The sequence below is a fragment of the Nipponia nippon genome, unplaced genomic scaffold (genome assembly GCF_047370975.1).
Source record: "Nipponia nippon isolate SJK-2023a ecotype South Korea unplaced genomic scaffold, ASM4737097v1 scaffold_5, whole genome shotgun sequence".
Taxonomy (NCBI): Eukaryota; Metazoa; Chordata; class Aves; order Pelecaniformes; family Threskiornithidae; genus Nipponia; species Nipponia nippon.
This window is the reverse complement of record NW_028262369.1, coordinates 84,381,217-84,402,132: the sequence shown is the minus strand read 5'-3', so window position 1 is coordinate 84,402,132 and position 20,916 is coordinate 84,381,217. Positions and strand designations below refer to the sequence as shown.

At 36.2% G+C, this 20,916-nt stretch overlaps 1 protein-coding gene across 3 annotated transcripts in view; it reads right to left on the bottom strand.

The window, feature by feature from the left end:
* The window catches only part of MAP3K2 (mitogen-activated protein kinase kinase kinase 2), a 56,210-nt gene that overhangs the window by 9,981 nt on the left and 25,313 nt on the right, over positions 1-20,916 (bottom strand). For 2 of the 3 annotated variants that reach the window (XR_015698777.1, XM_087731722.1), the window contains exons 4-14: positions 20,818-20,858; positions 18,181-18,280; positions 16,310-16,423; positions 15,575-15,674; positions 14,489-14,619; positions 11,369-11,448; positions 9,392-9,459; positions 6,333-6,428; positions 3,437-3,643; positions 2,546-2,694; positions 1,080-1,211 (exon numbers count right to left, since the gene is read on the bottom strand). Coding sequence is in view for 2 of the 3 variants with exons in the window: in XM_087731722.1 (XP_087587848.1) it covers positions 1,080-1,211; positions 2,546-2,694; positions 3,437-3,643; positions 6,333-6,428; positions 9,392-9,459; positions 11,369-11,448; positions 14,489-14,619; positions 15,575-15,674; positions 16,310-16,423; positions 18,181-18,280; positions 20,818-20,858 (1,218 nt within the window). In the remaining variant the exon portion in view is untranslated. The remainder of the gene's footprint in view (positions 1-1,079; positions 1,212-2,545; positions 2,695-3,436; positions 3,644-6,332; positions 6,429-9,391; positions 9,460-11,368; positions 11,449-14,488; positions 14,620-15,574; positions 15,675-16,309; positions 16,424-18,180; positions 18,281-20,817; positions 20,859-20,916) is intronic. The other variant, XM_087731723.1, reaches the window with a different exon arrangement.

Below are 20,916 nucleotides of genomic sequence, written 5' to 3'. Positions count from 1 at the left end.
GATGTACAGAAAAAGAGAACAGCAGTATTTTCCAACGCCACTCTCAACTTTTTTGATGGCTAAGTGGTGATACTCAAGTAGGACAAAACGCATGCTGTTTACCCTGGTTAGTTTATACTCAGGAAAAAACAAAGGTTGTCAAGAAAAAAACACCCCATGCTGGAGGATAGTGCTTTATGTAAAAATGAAGAGGTAAGGAAGTCTTGGCTTAAAATGACATTAAATCAAAAATTCATCGTTTCGTAACTATTTCTGTATAACCTGGCTTTGTCACACAGAGTTACAAACTGCTAAGATTACTTCTGTGACACTGTCCTCCGAATCTCGGAAACATTCAACAAGGCCCCCAAAACAAAGCCCAGAACTCACATATAAAAAAAACAACCAACCAACCAACCCACCCAACCAACACACCACCACCACCACCAAAACCCCCCACACCACTTTTCTTCTCTGGAGTCTCACAGTAAAGGAGAATGCTGTAACTATTCAGAAATACAGAGCCTGTGTTTTCATGTGAGCACATTTTATTTAGCTCTGCTGACCTCACTTGGTGAAAAACTGAAAATCTACAGTTTTCTGACAGTATTTCTTAACAAAACAGTAGAGCAACAGTTCAGCATGTACCTAAGTGCCACACAAAAAACAAGCACCAAGATTATTTTCTGTATGCACTTATTCCCACACTCATCTTAGCTACTTTTTGTTGGCCCAAAATAATTGAGCAGTTGAGATGGTGCCTACACAACAGCACAAGCTGAAGTACAGCAAAAAAAACCATTAAAATTCAGGAAGATTCAAGAGTTTATTAATGATAATATTGTCTTTTCAAAGATGTTGCCAGGCACTTATGCCAAAATCAAATCCAAACAACTTTTGTACAAACCACTGTAATTCTGAAAACGCGAACAAGCAATGGAGAAGATAGGCTCCTGTAAGCACCTGTCAGTAGCCACCTCTGGCCACTGTTTTTAACTTGGACTTTAATATCTGTGTGCACTTCTGCAAAAGCTGTCTACTTAGGTGCTCATCATATTGCATAGAAACGATGGTTGAAGTGGACAGGCTCTCTTGCTTACCCCAGGCATATATTCCATGAATATAGAGAGTGTTCTTTCTGGTGGATCTCTCAGGAAGCCATAATACTGAACAATTCTTTCATGCAGCAGATTTTTCAGCAACTGAATCTCACATTCAAGTGCATTTACTTCCTAAAAGGAAAAAAACAGACAAGATTTACCATGCTTGATGTAGTAATAATAATGTTTTGGATTTGGATTTTTTTAAAGCAGGACAGTATGTACCTATTGAAGGGTTATGCAAACTAAGTAACAAAATACTCTTGTAGCTTATGTAAATTTATACATTTTATAACAAGAAAGTTTCACCATTAGATTGAGGGAAGTAAAAAAACCAGTATGACTTTAGAAATATTTTAAAAAATATACTTTAAAAATGCCTTTGAGGACCACTTAATATTGTAATAATGAAGTACAACAAAGGAAAACATTAACACATATGGTGCTTTCTCTAGAGCTATCCGAAATACTAAAAATTTTGCAAACAGGAAGATATTTTGGAAGGGACTGTACAGCAAGATGCTGGAAAAATACTAACCTACAAATTCAAACTTGACTGGATTCCGAATTTCACCTAGAAGTCTTTCATCAAAACTTACTTTGTCTGTCACAGACTATTCCTGATACCTTCACACTTCTGAGGTTAGAAGGAAAACAGATTTATTGACACCGAGAGGTACACATTACAAAACGCTATGGCAAGTGAGGTCACAAAACTGTTGCTACAGCCATTGCTTCCCCAGCCTTGCTCCCCACAGTGCAGAATGCAGTCCTAATGCAGGAAAAGTAATAAATTCTTTTTCCATCCTGTAAAAAGCAGCAAGTACGGTTTGGGAAAAAAGAAAAAGAAGATCGGTGCTACTTTTAAATAGCTTCTCTCCTCAAGTGTCCAGTATTTAAAGAAGGAGAAGTTGGATTTTAGAGAAAGAATAAATTAACAGTGAAACTTTTGCTCTTCAGAGAGAAATACAGTGAATAGCAGTAGTTAGCCCTGATGCCCAAAGTTTAAAAAAAAAATCTCCCCAAAAGATAAAAAAAGTATCTCAAACTGTCTTCATAGATAAACAAAATGTCCTCAAGAATTTATTTCCAGGAACACTTAAATTAGTACAGATTTTTCCGTTTATAAATGGAACTTGTTCTAATTCCTAGAAGTATAATTATCTATTTCAGAGCACTCTTCATAATGGATTGTTTAATTTTAGAGACTAAGACGTCACCAAATTAAGTTATGTATGTTCACTGCGTAAGGATATGTCTGAAAATTAAAAAATGGGATGTAACATTAAAATCAGGTAACCAAACTAATTCTCTGAGGTACTAACAAAACAGAATTCCTAACAAGGACATGAAAGCACAACATGTTTTAAAACATCATCCTGTTCAAGGAAAAGAACGTCAGTCTAGTCTAGAACACACCACTTGAGCGGAAGCCCTTTACAAACTCTCTCTTTGGTATCACTTACCTTGCTGGTTTCTGGACTATCAGGATCAAACTGAACTTGTTTAACAGCCAGTTCTCTTCCGGTATCAGCATCATAACACAGATATACTCTGCCAAATGCACCTTGACCCAGCAGTTTACCAAGTCTCCAGTTAGTTGGAGCTCGTGGTGCTGAAAATATAAGTATGTTTTGGTTTTCAAATGAGCTTGTTATTCAGCTGATCGAGAAAAACTGGAATACACAGAAAATAATTTTTTAAAAGACTACGTTTTTCTACAACAGAGACTGTGTGTCCTAAACCTCCCCATGTAAGTTACAAAGATCAATAAAACTTCCTGTAAGATGGAAAACATGAGCTACTTAAATTTATTCACAAAATAATTTGTGGTAGAGATAGACATACTTAAAACAACTTAGCAACAGCTAATCTGAAAAACAGAAAAGGCATGTTAAAACAAACTTAGTAACATTTTTTTAATAAATCGAGGTACGATTAACATGTACCAGCTACTGACGTCATCACAAAGTATATTTGCTCCTGAAATGCCACCACAGATATACAACAGTACCACTTGGGGTCTACAATTTATCAGAAAACTTGACCAACATCTGCAAAAATAAATAGTAACTGCAACCTACATAACCCTTCTTCAGTCCTCAAGAGTCTATTAAATCATCAAAAATATTTTTACAGTGCTTTTTTATCACAGATGCAAATTCCATGTGAAAATCTACATGAAGGTTGGTACAGTAAGCAATGAAAAAACTGATGAGCATACAGTCTTGATGTTTTCCTATTAGAGAGATAAAAACATATTATTCAATTGCATGTATTTTGATGACACAGTTTTGACATGATATACTTGAAAGGTAAGAGTTTTACAGTGGAGTTCACAAAATGCCTTAACTTACAGCGACTGGGTGGGCTGATGTCCATGACTGACAAGGTAGGATTGTCTATGTCACTTCCCCTCCTCCTCATTCGGTTATCTTCATACTCTGGCGTAAAGACACTGCTTCCACTACTGGTGCTCAGCGAGTGATCAGTGGGACTGAAACTAACTGGTGATCGGAAGCTGTTCCCCTGAGTCCTTCTGGCTCTTGGAAAAGTTTTACGACCTTCAATGATATATAAAGAATCCTAATGTTACACTACAAAAACCACTGCTGTGCAATGTGTGTATGCAAATAATTTACAAATTCCACATAATGTAGTTCAAATCTTCCACAGCGTATGATACTGTAATGATCATGAAATTTACTCGTTTAACTTTCCACCTAGAAGAAAACAACCATTCATCACAGATGTATGTAAGAATTAGACTGAATCAAAAACTGGTTTACATTTAAGTGACTGAAATTAGGACCAAATTCTGGAACTGTTCTGAAATGTAATTGACACGCTTCAGAAACCCGGAGGGCTGTGAGAGGAGAAAGGAAAATGCCCTGCCTCTACTTTTATTGCTCTATTAGGGTGTAAATACCAATTTTCTGATAAATAGGAGGGTGAGAGAGATGTTTACATTCCAGTGGTGCCCAGGTTGGCATCTTCCATCCTGTAAACTAGTAAGAATTGAACGCAGAGAAAGACCTACACATGGAATCAACAGGAAGACCACAAAAATACTAAAAACAATAAAGAAATGATCACAAACAATGCATAATTCAGAGATGGCTACAGCATTAGAATAAAAAAAAAGGGGGGGCATTAATCTTCAAAAAGGTTAATTACAATCAGATGACTAACACAATTCATGTTAACATATTTAGATAACATGAACACTTTTAGGTCAGCATAGCTTGACCAAGTTTCATCTTACAGAACTCATAGAAATAGCTGAAGGAGTCTCCGATTCATTAGGTATTACACTGGCGAAGGAGCTCCCAGGGACTGAAAAAGGCAGATAAAATATCTTTGAAAAAGTGGACTCAGATTTATATACTAGTCTGGCCAATTTAAATTCCAAGAAAGATATGCAAACAAATTATCAAGCAGTTTTATAAACCACTGAGAAGATAAGGTGATAAACCAGCCATAATTGGTTTGGCACATGCAGCTAATCCAATTTCCCCATTGCATCGGGACATTCTCATAAGCTAACTAGTGAAGTGTTGCATAGACCAATTTATTATGCAGAGTATGCCCAAGACAGAGTCAGAGCAGTTACCGGTGATTTCTCATCCAAGGGGAGGATAATTTAAGTGGACACCCACAGCAGTTTACCTTCAGTCCATTTCCATACACTATTTTAACTGATGATGTATATATGATGGAGCATAACACACTGAAATATTGCAGATGACATCAAGTTAAGTGTGGCTGGAAGTCCATTTAAAGATAAAAATCAAAATTCACAATGATATTAATAAGTTGGAGATGATTCAGAAATCAACAAGATGAAATTCAGTAAGGAAGTACAACTTACACAATTAAAGAGAAATCAAATGCAGAAACCACAAAGTGTAAAGTAATTGGTTGGCTAAAAGTCATGTAGAAAAGGATATAGGAACTATTACAGACCACAGACTGAACAGCAGCCAGTATGGTGACTATGAAAAAAAGTAAAGTGTCATTCTGGAATCTATTAAAATGACCGTTACATACCGAGTTATGGTTATATCCTATGTTATACATAAAGTGGCCATGAGAAAAGCCTCAGCTAGAGTACTCTATCGAGTTTGGCCACTACAAGAACAGAGAAGAGACCAGAAAGAAAAATATGAGGCTTGAAAAAATGTCTGAGGTAAGGCTTGAGGCTTGAAAGAAAAATAAGGAGAGAAAACAGATGCGTGTATGACATAGTGTTATATACAGACAGTGACCAATTTTTCACTGTGTTAAAATGGAGTAACTAGTTACTAGTTTCATTTGCAGGAAAAATTATTTAGAAGACAAAGAAAGGTAAGTTATAAGATAAGCTATCTTCGAAGTTAGTTACATGAAGAAAATGAGTATCTCTTCTCTTAAAGCCAGTTTAGAGTTTACTTAAAAGTCAACGTGACAGATCTTTGCCTCTTTAATCTTGCCTTAGAGCAAGGGACTGGACCGAAGCTGCCTTGCAGTCTTTCAATTTGGTATTTCTGTGATTTCTGTTAACAGAATTCCATTTACTCCTGTGCTCATTCCATACTGCAAATGAAACCATCTGGTCTTTGGAGAAGTTTCTTCTTAACACTTTGCAACTAGTGCTTGACACACCCTCAAGCCAGACAATCCTTCAGCTGCTCCCCTTTCCTTCCTTTGGAAATTTAACATGTGTTAAATTTACATCAATGTTATTACTGTCCAAATCAGTTTTGTGGCCACATCAGCAGGTGCTGCCTTGCATTCCAACAATTTCTTTCACCAGCTAATTGTTAGTTCTTCAATTTTATTTATTCTTCATCTGAGAATGCATTAATAGGAACTCCACTGTATTTGGGGTTTTTTTTGTTTTGTTTTGTGTTTTTTTTTGTTTTGGTTTGGGTAAGAAAAACAAGAAATGACAAACTAACTGACATACCTACTTTGGATAGAAAAGGGTCACAAAGGTCAAAAGCTTACACTGGATGACTCCTGCATGGCCAAAGATAGAGAACATTTTCATAGCTGTGCATATGAGTCACAAATTCTGTAATCCATAACTTTACCAGAGGTAAGGCTGCTCAGCAGCTCTATCAATCATTAGAAGTTTAGCAAGTGAGTTTGGGGAAAGAATTTCTTCAATATTTTCATTCATTAAGATTTTACAATCCAAATTTTCTTCTTCACTTTTTCAGAAAAGAAAAAGCAGATTAATAAAGTAGAACTCACAGTATTCACACTTACCATCATTGTAGTCTTGTTGATGATATGAAATATGGTATCTTCGGGGATAAGTCCCCCCCTTTCCAAATTTCTCAAATATTGGGATATCATACTCTACTAGAAAATGAAAAGATACATTTCAAAATTTCAAACATGGCAAAAGCATATTAAATTAGTCAGTTTGGTATTATAAACTTAAACGTGGGGGAACGTATTAGAGGATATGCTCCAAGTTGAAGCATCAGAGCAAGAAAAGATTATAGAACAAAAGCCACAAATCTAACAAATCGCACGACCTAAGAGGACATTCAGGCAAAAGTTCCAAAGGATCAAGAATTCAATAGCTCAAGTGGTTTGTAACCTCTTGCTTAAAAGAATGTCAGAGGACTGCAGCATGCCTAACTGCTCCAGTTTTAAAAATAGTTTCTAGAGGAATTCTGGGAAATTACAGTTCACCAGGAAAATTGGCAGAAAGTGTTACAATGAATAAAATTTAAAAATGCATAAATATGAAAAATTGGTGAATGAGTCAACACAGCTTGAATTACTACAACACATTCAATAAGTCCTCTTTTAAAAATTATTAAAGGAGAAAAGTATTCATAAGGTAAAGGGAAAAGTCCCTCATGCATAAATAAGTGGTTAGATGATAAGTACATAAGGTGGGAGTAAATGGTCAACAGTTCCACAGGGATCTTGGCTACAACTCATGCAGTTTAATTATGCATGAATTATCTGGATGGAACGGTGAATAGGGAGGTAACAAAATCATTTGAAGAAATAAAGCCAACAGAAGAATTAAGGAAAGCCCTTAAAAGTCTACATGAATGGATGCTAAAATGGCAGGTGAAATTCAATGTAGGCTAGTGTAAAGGATTGTGATAGAGAGTTCCAATAAAGCAGCAGCTGAACTCTCTGTATTGGCTAAGAAGCAAATTAAATGCTATAAATCATTAAGATATACTGAAAAAAGTTTTGGTCTACTCCATTTCAAAGGTTTTAGTAAAACTGGAAAAGATTTAGAAGTACAGAGATGATCAAAGATACAAAATTGCTTCTCCATAAGGAATGTAGGCCTCTATAGACTAGAAAAGCAATAGCTGAAAGGGAGATAAAGAGGTCTATTAAAAAAAAAAAAAAATCACAAAGGGCATACTTCTTCAATAAGTTGCACAATTTCTTGTCATAACATACTGTTGATACTGAGAAAGTTTATACAAGTTGAAATAGGGACTGGAAAAATTTGTGGAAGGAAAAAGAAAATCCATCAAATCACAGAAGAGCATCTTGCATTTGCAGAACCCTGAAGCCATACATGACTAGGAATATATTCTGAGGAAGCAATATTACACGCTCCTCTATAGAAGCCTGGTACTGGTTGTGGCAGGAGAAAAGACTAGGCCAGGGGGACATTTTTTCTGACTCTGTATACTATTCTGTTTCAATTGATGATTGCTGTCTATCCCATTGTTAAAATACCAGAACACCCCACAGGAAAAAAAAAACAAAAAAAACATTGCAAGATCATCTTATTAGAAAAGTAACTGTAATAAAAAAACCACAAGTAAACTAGATTAAGATTACCAGAGGGAAACTAATTTCTGACATTTCCAACTTCTTTGGTATTTATCTTTGCCACCCAAATGCTTCTGATACATAGTTTTAGTTTTATTTTCATTTAAAAGTGGTGCAATCTGTTAAGTGCTCTGGAGTTCTTAAAACTAAAAGCACACCATCACAGTTGTCTAGATAAAGCTTCATAAACAAAATAAAAAGAAGCTTTAAAGTATATAATAGACCAAAAAACACAAACCACCCCAGATTCACTGGAAAGTAATTATTGTTGAACAGCAAAAGTCTGTAGCGAGGCATGTCCATGAGAGACACTTCAAAGCACTTTCAAGGATACCCATTGCACTTCGTATCCTGAACCATGCACAACAACTTGGATTGAAGCCAGAGTATTGTATGAAAGCAACAGTAGTGGTGATGATTAATTTATAGGCACAGCACACAGTTCTCCTTCATCCTTTCACTTTGCAGTGCTTTCAATTACAGGAGTCGTGAGAACTTCAAAGTGATCCTTGTTTCACACATGAGAAAATGAAGGCTCCATGTACTGGGTTTGGCTGGGATAGAGGTAATTTTCTTCATAGTAGCTGCTATGGGGCTATGTTTTGGATTTGTGACCAAAAGGGTGTTGATAACATAGGGATGTTTTAGTTACCGCTGACAGTGTTTACACAGCATCAAGGCTTCTTTTGTTTCTCACACTGCCCCACCAGTGAGTAGGCTGGGGGTGGACAAGAAGCTGGGAGGGGACACAGCCGGGACAGCTGACCCCAGCTGACCAAAGGGATATCCCATACCATATGACCTCATGCTCAGCAATGTAAAGCTGGGGGAAGGAGGAAGCGGGGGGCCACATTCAGAGTGATGGCGTTTGTCTTCCTAGGTAACCATTAGGTGTGATGAAGTCCTGCTTTCCTGGAAATGGCTAAACATCTGCCTGCTGATGGGAAGTAGTGAATGAATTCCTTATTTTGCTTTGCTTGCATGCACAGCTTTTGCTCTACCTATTAAACTGTCTTTATGTCAACTCATTGAGTTTTCTCTTTTACCCTTCTGATTCCCTTCCCCGTCCCACCGCGGGGGGGAGTGGGCGAGCAGCTGTGTGGTGCTTAGCTGCCTACTGGGGTTAAATCACAACACTCCAAAATTAAATAAATTAACCAAGGTTATGTGCCAACTTAGAGATAGCTGTTGCAGTCCCATTTTAACAAACTGTTGCATGCCTCTATCCACTGCATCATTTGTTCTTTTCAGAGAAGAAGATAAGTTATACTGTGCACACTAACACTGGTGTTACACAATAATAAAGAAGAAAACATTTGGAAGATCTTATATTTCATTTTATCTTTTTACTGTGTGCATTTGGATTGGATTTGGGGGTTTGTTTTCTCCTACCATGTTAAGTTTGCATAACATAATACCTCTCAATGTGAACTTCCCTTCTATGCCCTATTATTTGCAAGAGGAAGAGTTCTGGAAAGCTAGTACGTCCAGTGATTTTTGCCTACCTGAGAATTCCTGATGATTATCTGGATAGCTCTGTGCTCTTGGCATCCGAGATTTAGGATAGTTGTCTCTGGAAGTATAAAAAACATACAGCATCTAAAAACTGCTGTTAATCTAGTACTTAAACATCTTACTGTCTCACAATTCTTTATGACTGATGAAAAGTTACTGCTATACAAGTTGCTGCACCAGTTTACAAATGTGAAACCCAAGTTTGAAAATAAAATCTAACAAGTATCAATAACAATTCAAGATCAGCAACAATGAAAAAGCTTGCTTATTGAGCTTAATGTAGTAAGAAAGCAACAGACTCTGTTAATGAGCAATGATATTAGTAAAAACATGAATTATCACAATTAAAGCCACAAAGGCGCACTGTTATGTTTAACACCTTTATAGCTAAACACAAAGGTTTATAGACTGGCAAAATCTCTTATACAGGCTACAAAAACTCTTGAGGAAATTTAACCAAAGAAAGGCAGAACCTTTTAACGTCTCAAAATATTTCCTCTTCTCTCCATGAAAGTCACAGGATTAAGATAGTAATTTTATTGAGTTATAGAATGATGAAGAATGTTTTGGTTCTTATATGATCACATTGTTTCTTACCTACAGTTGGTATGTAACTCCCAGCCACCAAAAGGAATGGATGGGATTGCCAGTCAGAGCAACCGATTACAGTATATTTCCATAAACATACCAAAACAATGTCCTCCTCTTTCTCGTAAGAATTTCTCTAATGGGTAACAGAAGCTAAATGGAGACAAAACCTACATCTTTGTAGGAAATACTTGAATAAAAAAAAAAAAAAAAAAAAAAAAAGGAAAACAAACTAAGTAGAGGTGACAAATGAAGTAAATAAAAAACAACCAAAAGAAGTTCTGAAGAAGAAACACGAGTTGAATTAAGATTGCTTTGTTTCCCCTTCTTCCACTTACCCCTGCCCCACAAAAAACTAAAAATGTGATATTTGGTAGAATTTCTATCCTATGTAGCTACATTAAACACTGTGTGTATAACCTGTCACACTCCAACCACAAAATACTTTTCATGTCTATTGTTTTCTTGCTTGTGAAATGGAGACTTATTATTTAACTCAAATTTATTTGTTAAACCAAATTTATTTGTCTCCTCAAATCACATATTCTCAAATGAAATGGTACTATGGAATATTATAGCTCTCATTAATCGCCACAGGAAATCATTTCCAACTTTTTACCTTTCTACCAATTAAATAAAACATTTAGGTAGAGTATTATTTGTATAGCAGTTCCAAATAAACGAGTAGCCAATCTGAGCAACACAAGACCTGAGGTTATTTGCCTGACCAACCATAAGCCAAACAGGAGTATGCTGAGAAACTGTGGACAGTGACCCTATCAAAACACATGAATCTCCTAACAGATCAATCAAAATAGATCTCCAGACCCACCACAGTACATGCTGCCTCTTGCTGACAGGTTTAAACAAGGAAAAATAAGTGGAAAGTCTGCAATGGGAACAAGGGGAGAGGAATGCACAGTAACTGCAAAGAAAAGGAGGGCACTGTCTGTTGAAGTCTTTAAATTACTCTACGCTCTTTCTTGAATCAGGTACCCTCAACCTTGGAAAAAGGAAGATTACTTCATATAGCAGTACCTAAGAAATGTAAATTTGACAGGGCTGCTCACTGCCAGGGAATATACTTCACATATATGTAAGACTGGCAAAATTTAGTAAAAGTCTTCAGTACATTTTTGTAGGATCTGAAATCTAAATTTTTGTGTTTCAAATGCAAATTGTAAAAAAAAAAAAAGCTACTTCTATTTTCCATGCATTAGTAAGCAATTAAGTTTCAATAAGCTTTTATAATTGTTCTACAACTTACAGAGGAATTTCTGGAAGAAGTTCCATAATAGCTGTTGCTGGAGAGTTACATGTTACAACTGACACATTATGCAATCTAATAAAGATAAATAATAAATGTAAGTAATTCTTACCCATCTAAAGGGCTGTCAAGTGAGGGACAGCTTCCCGAGCCAGAGTTGTCAGGACTGCTCAAAGACAAGGGATCCAGCATCTAATAAATAGAGAAAGACCAACAAGTTCAATTTTTTGTTTTTGAAATGCTTGAAGGTTTCTGCTTTGAACCACCTAATAAAAAACAAAACCAAACCAGAAACATTAATTACTAGAGAAAAAGTTAGCTGCCATAGTTGAACTTGCATTACATTCTTTTTCCTGAAACAATTCTGTCATTTTTCTCGCATCTAACTAGAGTATAGTTAAGCTATTTAATCCTGCTTCATGCTTTGTACTTAACAAGTTGTTACTGCTATGTTCTTCCTGTATATGCCATTGTCTCTTAACATTGTATCAATGCCTGCATGAGTAGATTAATAGAATAACAAAAATAAGGCCTCTAAAGGATAAAAAGCTGGGACATTTAAAAAAAAAAATGTGGGTTTTGTTGTCACCAAAGAAAAAAAAACCTCAAATATGACACAGATTGTGATGAACAGAATTTATATAATCTCTGTAGTGGTTTCAGTTTGGCCAACTAGAAGTCACAGAAAACAGCGAAAACCAAATACTGTAAAAAGCTTTTAAACGTTAAATCTCTAGTTAGGACTTCAACTGAGTTATGCAGAATTTTAAATAGAACTGAAGAGAAAATGGAAGGAGAAAGAGGGAGACCACATAAAATTTATAAACACTCTCCCTTTTCACCCAACCCAAAGTCCTGTTTCAAATAAAATACACTTTCATCTGAAACTGGATTTTACAAAAACACCAAAGACAGATTTTTTTCCTAAAACACTTCTGACAACCTACCTAGTAATCAATGCTCGTGAGCTGTGTGAAATCTGCCATGTATCAGTCTGAAGAAGTCATAAAACTGACTATCCCAGCCAGATCTATTACATAATGAAAATCAGCAGCAGCACTTTCTCTGTTGCTCGAATTCTAATCCAGAGAAAAAGAAATGGATTGATAGCAAAGAGCATCCTCCTGACTACCATCTATTTCTATTGGCTGACATTCATTTCATTTATCTGGCACTACCACCCTTAAAGTCCTAAGTATGATGACAGGCAAACATCACTCCCTTCTGTTTTGCAGTAAAGCAATCTGAAATGTTTTACAGATTTACTTTGCGAAAGAAGTGGAAACAGAATCTAAATTTTGAATTATTGAATGCGACAATTTTACCAGCCTGCCTCTCAAAAACAGAGTGGAAAGCTCATATGTTGTCTTAAAATGAGCTCCTTCCTAAAATAAAGTTTGTTTTGGTATATTATAGAACATCTATTATTTTCTATGAATTGGATGCCAGTCTTCTGCTGTAAATTAAGCACTTGCCCCTCCAATTTTTATGGTCTGTGCTGCATCTTAAAGGTCCTGGGCACATACTTTGCCGAGCACCAATCATGGACTTACTAAAGAAATAGTGTCCAGAAAGTGAGTTTGCACTCTGCAAATTCAAGACACATAAATTAACTCTGTATCGGGGAGGACAACATTTACCATAGGTTCAGCAATTATATTCCTCTTTTCTCATGCTGAGCAGTGGGTCCTGAAAGGGAAAAAAGCCCATCTGCTGCCAGATTCATTACCGCTATAACTTAATGCAGCATGGTCCAACTGGCAGACCATGGCCTGCTTCTATCCAACCCATCATCTCTTCTTAAAAGTGTGGGGTCTGCTGTCGGAGTGCAAATAGCTGTGCTCAGGCAGATCAACAGGAGAGCAGAGCAAAGCCCTCCACTCCCAAATTCCCTTCTTGCCTCTGTGGGGTGGGCTGTGACAGATGTAGGCAACCTGGTCAACACTTGCCAAGGTGATGCAGTGACTTAGGGGGAAGGGAGCAAACAGAGGTTGTGAGTTCCCAACACCCCAATCTGGCCCTCGAGGCTGCTTAGTTTGAACTAATGTGGCTTCCTATGAAAGTAAAATTCCTGTATTTAAACCCTGCTGACAGCTTACACAGCATTGTGTACAAGACAGGTTACATGTTTCTTGAATACTCTGGACTGAAAGGACATCCTGGCCTCAGAGATCATCTGTCTGTTTGACCAGTCAGTGACCAAAAATGACTTTACCCAGGCCAAAAGTAATCATTTCACTGAATGAATCCAGGCCTGGGCTGGATCTGACCACAGGGCTATGATAATGAATAGCACCCTGGTCTGGAAATTAGGAGATTTGAGTCTCTATTCCCAGCTCAGCCATTGAAATTGTGCAACAAATTGCACAATCTCTTTGCCTCTATTTTTACTCTATCATCTGTCTCTCACTTAGTCAGCTCATAAAAACCATTGCCTCTTGCCATTTGTGAATACAGTGCCAAAGTCAACAAGAACTTGAAGTGATTTGGGTATGCAGCATTATTTTTTTTTTCCTTCTTAAAATATCTCTTTGTCCATTGCCAATTCTGTGAGCCATTACATTCCTCCATTTTTTTCCTGCTCTTTTTAGGGGCAATTTTGATATTCAGAGAGCAGGATTTTTATTCATGCTAAGTGTGCTGATATCCCACACCAATAATGCAGGTGAATAAGGAGAACAAAATAGCATACTTTTGTGACACCCTCCCCCACAAAAACATGACTGTGGAAAGTATTTCGGACCTTATTTATACCAGGCCCATCACCATCCCCTTGCCTCTACCCCAACACAGTATCAGCTGAGTCCAAATAATTCTGACAGATCCAAACTTTCGTTTAAAACCTCCTTTGATTACCTGGGAAAGTTGTAAAGCTGGTCTTGCTTCCATATCCTTCTCATTAAAGTGAAGGGTTTTTTTCTTTCTAATGTAGACGCCTCTTGCTGTAATTTATATTTATCACTACCTCATTCAACTATCATGGAAATAAGGAATATTATCTTTGTCCTTGTAGCAACATATTTAAATAATTTATGAGACTTACAGAGAAAAAACAGGTTCTACAAGACTAAACAACCACAATTGTGGTTAATCTTCTCTCACAGATCATGTTTTCTAGGGTTGTCATCAGTTTTTTAGCAGTTCTTTCTAACAATTCCACATCCTTTTTGAACAGCAGTATTTCATAAATCAATCTAACAAAAACTTTAATTTTAATAAAACATACACGTACCTGATCCATACTTTCTGGAATGAATTCACCCTCACTGTTGATACTGGTGAAGGACCCATTTCGGGCCACCTGATGCAGCTCATCTGGAATGTATCCTGGGGGAGGTGAACTCCTGTCACGAGTATTAGAACCTTTTGAAAGAAAAGGGCTAGTCAGAGTCTCTTCACTAACCCAGAATCCAGCAGATTTATTCAAATGCTTCACAGGCACTCAGCCTGCCTGGATCACTTCTTGCTTTAAAAACTTCCCAAATGCCTAGGCAATACAAGACTTACGTATAGCATTTAAAATCCGTAATCCAGGAATTATGAAAAATTTGGGGCAGGGTTGCCTCAATGGCATTAAAAAGAATTTTCATTACATAGGAACAGAAATATAATGTGCTCACATATCTAACTGGGTAGATTTCTTCTTTTGAAACAAAACAAAAATTCAAATCCTTCCACCCATGTCAACTAATCCTTTCCAACTCTTGAGAATTTCAGTTTTTCTTTGTAGAATACTACATCTGCAAGAACATGAATACCTCTATTCATAATAAATGCATATTAATTAAATTGCCTGAAAAATTATTCATTAAACTCTCTAGTTTAATAATTAAATTTGGAAGTTAACATCACACCAACTTTAAAACATGAATAGGCAAAAAGGTTATATAATGCCAAAATAAGTATCTTAAACAAACGTTCACACATTACGATTAAAAAATATGGGAGTCCTAAACTGAGCAAGGAAAATCCCATTGCCATATAAACAAACAGATTTTTCAGTAACTCATTCCTGTATCTGAAAATAAAGGGGAGTACTAACATCAACTTTTTAGGATACCCATTGGTTGCCTCAAATAATTCTACATAGATCCATTTACTTGTGATTTTTTTGGTTAGCTTTCTGTACTGTATATATTTAAACCATCTTTGACTTAAAATTCAAAATTCACTCCCCTGAGTGCAAACTCTATAGTATGACGAGTCATTGATGAGCAAGACAAATTCAAACAGCCTGTGCTGAGAACAAGATCTTCATGAAGAGAATACTACAAAAGAAAAGGTTTTACAATTAAAGCTATTGAAATATGTAGCTTACCTATTACAGACAGCCGCCTTTTTCTGTCTGTCACACCAAACACTGTATTATCTAAATCTTCCAGTGAGGGCAAGGGTTCCACGTTATTTACACTGGGTGACTGAAAATACATACATATTACAAACTGCAATTATTACTTTATACAATGAAAATACTTTGCAAACTTTTAAAGGCTTTGTGCAACACATCCCTTTTTTCAAGCAGTCAAAAAGAAGCTTGTCAATTTATATCAAAATTCATTTTAGTAGCTCACTCTTAGTATTTAAAAATAATTTTCAATATGTACTAGTATACAAATCCTATCAATATCATGGCTGTGGTGTGATAGATAATACCAAAATAACTCAGTATTTAGCTTATAGTCCACTGCTACTGTTTGCTACAGCAAAACATTTAACTTGCAACAACAGAGCCTCACCATCATACCACTTAAAGAACAGTTTCAAACAGCTACAGTTACTTAAAATTCTATGTGCTTCTCAAATTTGTATCACATCATCATCCTATTAAGGAACACTTTTCTAGCATTGTAGGGAAGGCATACAAAGACAGAGGAACAGTATCTAGGAAAAAGTTAAAACCGAGTCAATACAAAATGCTACTACATGCTTAAAGTGGACTGAAGAAGCAATCAGTAATATTTTCAATGGGAAAAATGTAATCTTTAAGAAAAGATACAAATTATACTTCAATATAAAAATTGAGGAAAAAGACATTTAGCATGTCAACTCAGACCTGTGTATTTCCGTGTATTACAAGTAATATCTTGAGACTCTTCATATGAACGCTACGGTCAAGCAGTTCAACAGCTTTGTCCAGGTCATCTTGTGTGGTTAATGGAATTACAAGCTACAAAAAGGGGAAAAAATTACAAAAAAAAAAAAGAAAAGATGTCTTGAAAATAAAATTTATTAAATGATGCCTCAAATTACCACCAAAATGTCTGAAGTTCAACCTTAACTCTTCCTTCAGATGCCTTCAATAGGCACAGCATGGCTGAACAAGTCTTCACAATGAAGGAGCAACCATTTTACGCATGTACAACTTAATATCCTACAAGTCTCAGAGAAACATGTGCAACAGTGTCAGTGTATTTGCCATCGCCTAAGTTAATGCAAGTCTAGAAGATAAATAAAAAGAAGTTCTGTTTTATAGAGCATAAAGCACATTTTTTTATCTCACAATATTACAACTATATTTATTTGAAGTTGTATCACCAACAGAATTTCTCCATTGAATAACAGAATTTGTTAAGGAAGTTATCAGGCATGATGTGATCCACATGGAACAAGTGTAGTCCTCACTAGAATCTCCCTGGATCTAATTAATTAGAATTAACTTGGCAGACGTAGATCTTTGGAACAGAAAATGATATGCCATTAAAGTATACTTGAGATGTGAGTTCTATAACAATTAAAATTGGGCTTATGTTTCAGGTCTGTAAATTACAACTTCCGCTTGTAACAAAGGAACAGCACGATATACATTTTTAAAAAAATCTATTCTACTTGTAAACAGTCTCAGTCAGTGATGCTCAAATACAACATCAGTTGAAATACAGTATTTTTATACAAAAAGAAATGAGAGTGAGGGATGAAGGTCTTGATTACAAATGAGCATACTCTTAGTTTTAAGTTGCAGTTTTAATGTTAATAACAGGTTATTATCATCACATTTCTGAAAGTTGATGGGATGATTTGCCAACGAGTGCAGAAGATGACAAGCAGAAAACGTGCTCAAATGCCTAAAAACCTATCAGAGAAAGGAGCTGATGCTAAAGCATCACAAATGGCCATTTCTTCTGACTTTCCTAATCTCCAAAAGCCTTCTGTAGGAAATCTTCGTTTTGAGGATCAGTTTCACAGAAGTGCCTGGTAAGGCAGTGAGTAACCAAAAAACAGCGATAACAGGCACTTTCTTCTGCAAAGATGCAGATTAGATACAGCAATTATGTTGTACATAACCAAGCACACAAATAATCCTCCATGCGCTTTGCTGACTCAAGGCAAAAACCAGAAGTAACTCCTAAAAATGGATCCTGCATCTGTAAATATATTTCCTATTAATAATTCCATCTCTACTTCTAAAGGAAAGCTGGAAGTAATCTTGATCAGGCATAAGTGGCTTGACAGCGCTAGTATTGTTCCTAAGAAACCTTTGTGAACCAGCCACTTTAAGAGGAGCAACTGGAGTTGCTCCAATCCAAACGTTACTAAATGCAGCATTCTAGCAATTACCTAACAAGATAAATCCTTAAAGAAAAAAAGTGTACAAGAAAGGATAAATGTTATTTCAAATTTACAAACGCAGCAAAGCTCAAAGAGGTAAAGATTCTCCCAGAGTCATGCAACAGGACTGTGGAAGACAATTTACTCACTCCCAATCAAGTCTGAGACATGATTTATTAGACATGACTGTCCTCATAAAACATTTCAGGCATCTCCTGCCTATCCTAATGTAGACAAGCCTTACATATTTGAGAACACACACATTAGAAATCCGGGGTTTTGTCACAGGAGTGATTCTCACTGCTTACAAGAGCAAATTTCAGCCTTAAAATAATCAATATACAAGTCACTGAGAATTTAGAAGACACAGGATGTTACCTCATTATTGCTGTAATGTAAATCCATAGTCTGTCCAAAAGCAACTTTAGCTTTAGCTGCAAGATCTTCAAGTTTAACAGGCCTTGGCAATTGCAGGATCCTGAAACACAATTTAAAGAATTTTTGTCCATTCCTTAGGAAAATCTAGCAACTCATTACTTAAGAGCAATCTTAGAATTAAATTTATTACTACAAAGACCATAAGAGGCTATGCTTTATTCACTGTCCCCCATATTTTGAGTCATTAAAAAAACAGAGAAAAGCAGTGAAGAAGTTATAAGGGATAATCACACATAAAATTAGATCTCATTATGACTATTTTACTGGCTTGCATATGGCTTCTTTTGTAACTTAGTGCTTTGCAGGCCTCCATTCCAGAGGCAAATACTTAGAAACTTCTAAAATTTCCTGCTTCAGAAAACTAAGGCAATGGAGTACCACAGGCTGACAAGCACAAGCATCAGAAAGGAATTACTCCTACAGTCCCCATTTTTTTTTTGAAATCCAGAACACTATCTCATCTGAGGAATGTAACTAAATGTCACCATCTTTACCATAATGAATTACATGCTCAAACTGCTGAGTTCTTCACTAACTGTGCCTCAGGTGTGCTCCTGTAAGAACAGTGCAGTTGTAGGTCAACAACTCAGATTTTCCTTTAACTGAATGTCTCGTCAAACCAAATAGCCCAAAATGCCTGTAACTGACCTTTTACTATAGAAGACTATTATATTGTTTGCGACACAACACCACTAAACAAAAATAAGACTAAGCTAGTGAGGTACGTTCAATTCACATTCAAAAAAAAAATAGCACTCAAATTTTGTGAGGCAGAAAAATTAGCAAAGGATACCTGGCTCTTTTATCAGTGTTTCAATTGGTACACTGGTTACGGAACAATATTTCTTACTGTAATGAGGCTAGAAGCCAGGCCATTTTCAATTAAAAATTATTTTAAAAAAAAAATAAAATATTTAAAAAGAACAAACCAACACACACACCCCACCAGTTCTCATGGTAGTTAACAATTTGTTTAGCAAGCCTGGAACTCTGCCCATCACAGTGCACGCTCCTTGGTACCGAGCGCCACATTCACTGCCGAAAGAAACTCTGGAATCAGTTCTCTTTTCCACTTCCCTTTTGAAAAACCAGTGAGAAAGCTATTGCATAACTTATCTTTCTTGCATCATTTCATTAATTTATCTTTAGACCTACATGCTCAGGCAATAAAAGTATTATAACTCACCCTAAGCAATGAGCCTGGGCTGCCCAGTACCCCAGGGCAAGCAGGCTCAAGTTACTTGGGACAGTCCAAAACAGGGCCAGGCCCATCAGCATAAAAGCTTGGGAAAGGTATCATTCCACACACTTACTTTATGCTTGTATTCATATTGAATTGATTAACATAGTCCACTGTGAAAGTGAATTAAATAAACTGCAAAAATGCACTGCCCGTGCAAACTGGCAGTGAGTCAACAGTTTTCTGTTTAAAATTCACGCTTTCACTTATTTCACAAGAAATTGCTAGGTAGAAGAGTCCTCAATTTTCAAAGCTTTTGAAAAGATTTATTTGCTACAAATTACGTACAGCACTCAACCATTACCGAGGCACTGTTACATGTGATGTTCAGAAAAGTGATAGGAAGAAGCTGAAGAACGTTAATACCTAGGGAACTTACTGCTATTTTACTCCCCCGTGTAAAGGGAGGGCACATACTGTAATCAGCCCGGACGCACACTGATCTATTGCACATCACACTAAGGACTGCCCAGAAGTAGCATAGGTTTCTTTCTGAAGCAATCTTTACTTAGAGAATTTATCATTTCTATTGACAAATAACATGACCAGGATGTTATTTGCTTTTACATTAAGTATTTTCAAAGATCTTATTCTATAACCATTTCTCTGCGGGTGCAATAAAGGCTTATGCTTTCAGAAAGAGACAGACAAAACGAATTGTCCACAAACCAGTTCTGCACGGAATTGTAGGTCGACTTCTGTAAAAGCTTTCAAGCAGCCATCAGAGGAGAGATATACAGAGACAGATGTTTGTATACTTTAAGCGTATACATAATTCACCTCTCATACACAAAATGGAAATCAATTTTAACTGATCATTCAAAATTATCCATGAAAACAATCTAATTATAGTCTAATAAATTTTCCTATTACAGTTCTCAGATTGGTTCCTCCAAAGTACAATCCAATATTGAGCTTTAAGATCCAGGCTTCTTCCTCTGGGTGTTACAATAACAATATATTATCGTGCATTCATTACGCATATGATATAGCAAAAAAAATTATTTGCTGGTCTACTAATATTTGAGATCTATGCTAATGATCTAAGTAATTGTTCTAGGTTACAAACATCTATCTGAAGGGTAAACAAATGAAGGATATTACATGGGACACAGCTACAGTAAGATAATTCTGCATTTATGTATATTTGGAGCCCACATTTTAAACAGATTAATTCTCCTTAAATTGTGTTCATATCAAAATTAAATTGAAGCTCAAACCAAATGCTTAGATATCTGAAATGCTTTGAACAGTTTCTTTGAAACTTTATGATAGGAGCCCAACAAAATTCTGTAAATAATTAAAAGGCAAGATTGTTTCCTGTGTTCCCACCTTACCTTTTTTCACCTCGATGTTCAAATTTGACTCTTACATCATTCTGTAAGAAAAGAGATAAAGGAACCACTATTAGTTTGTTACTACCTCCTTTAATAAAG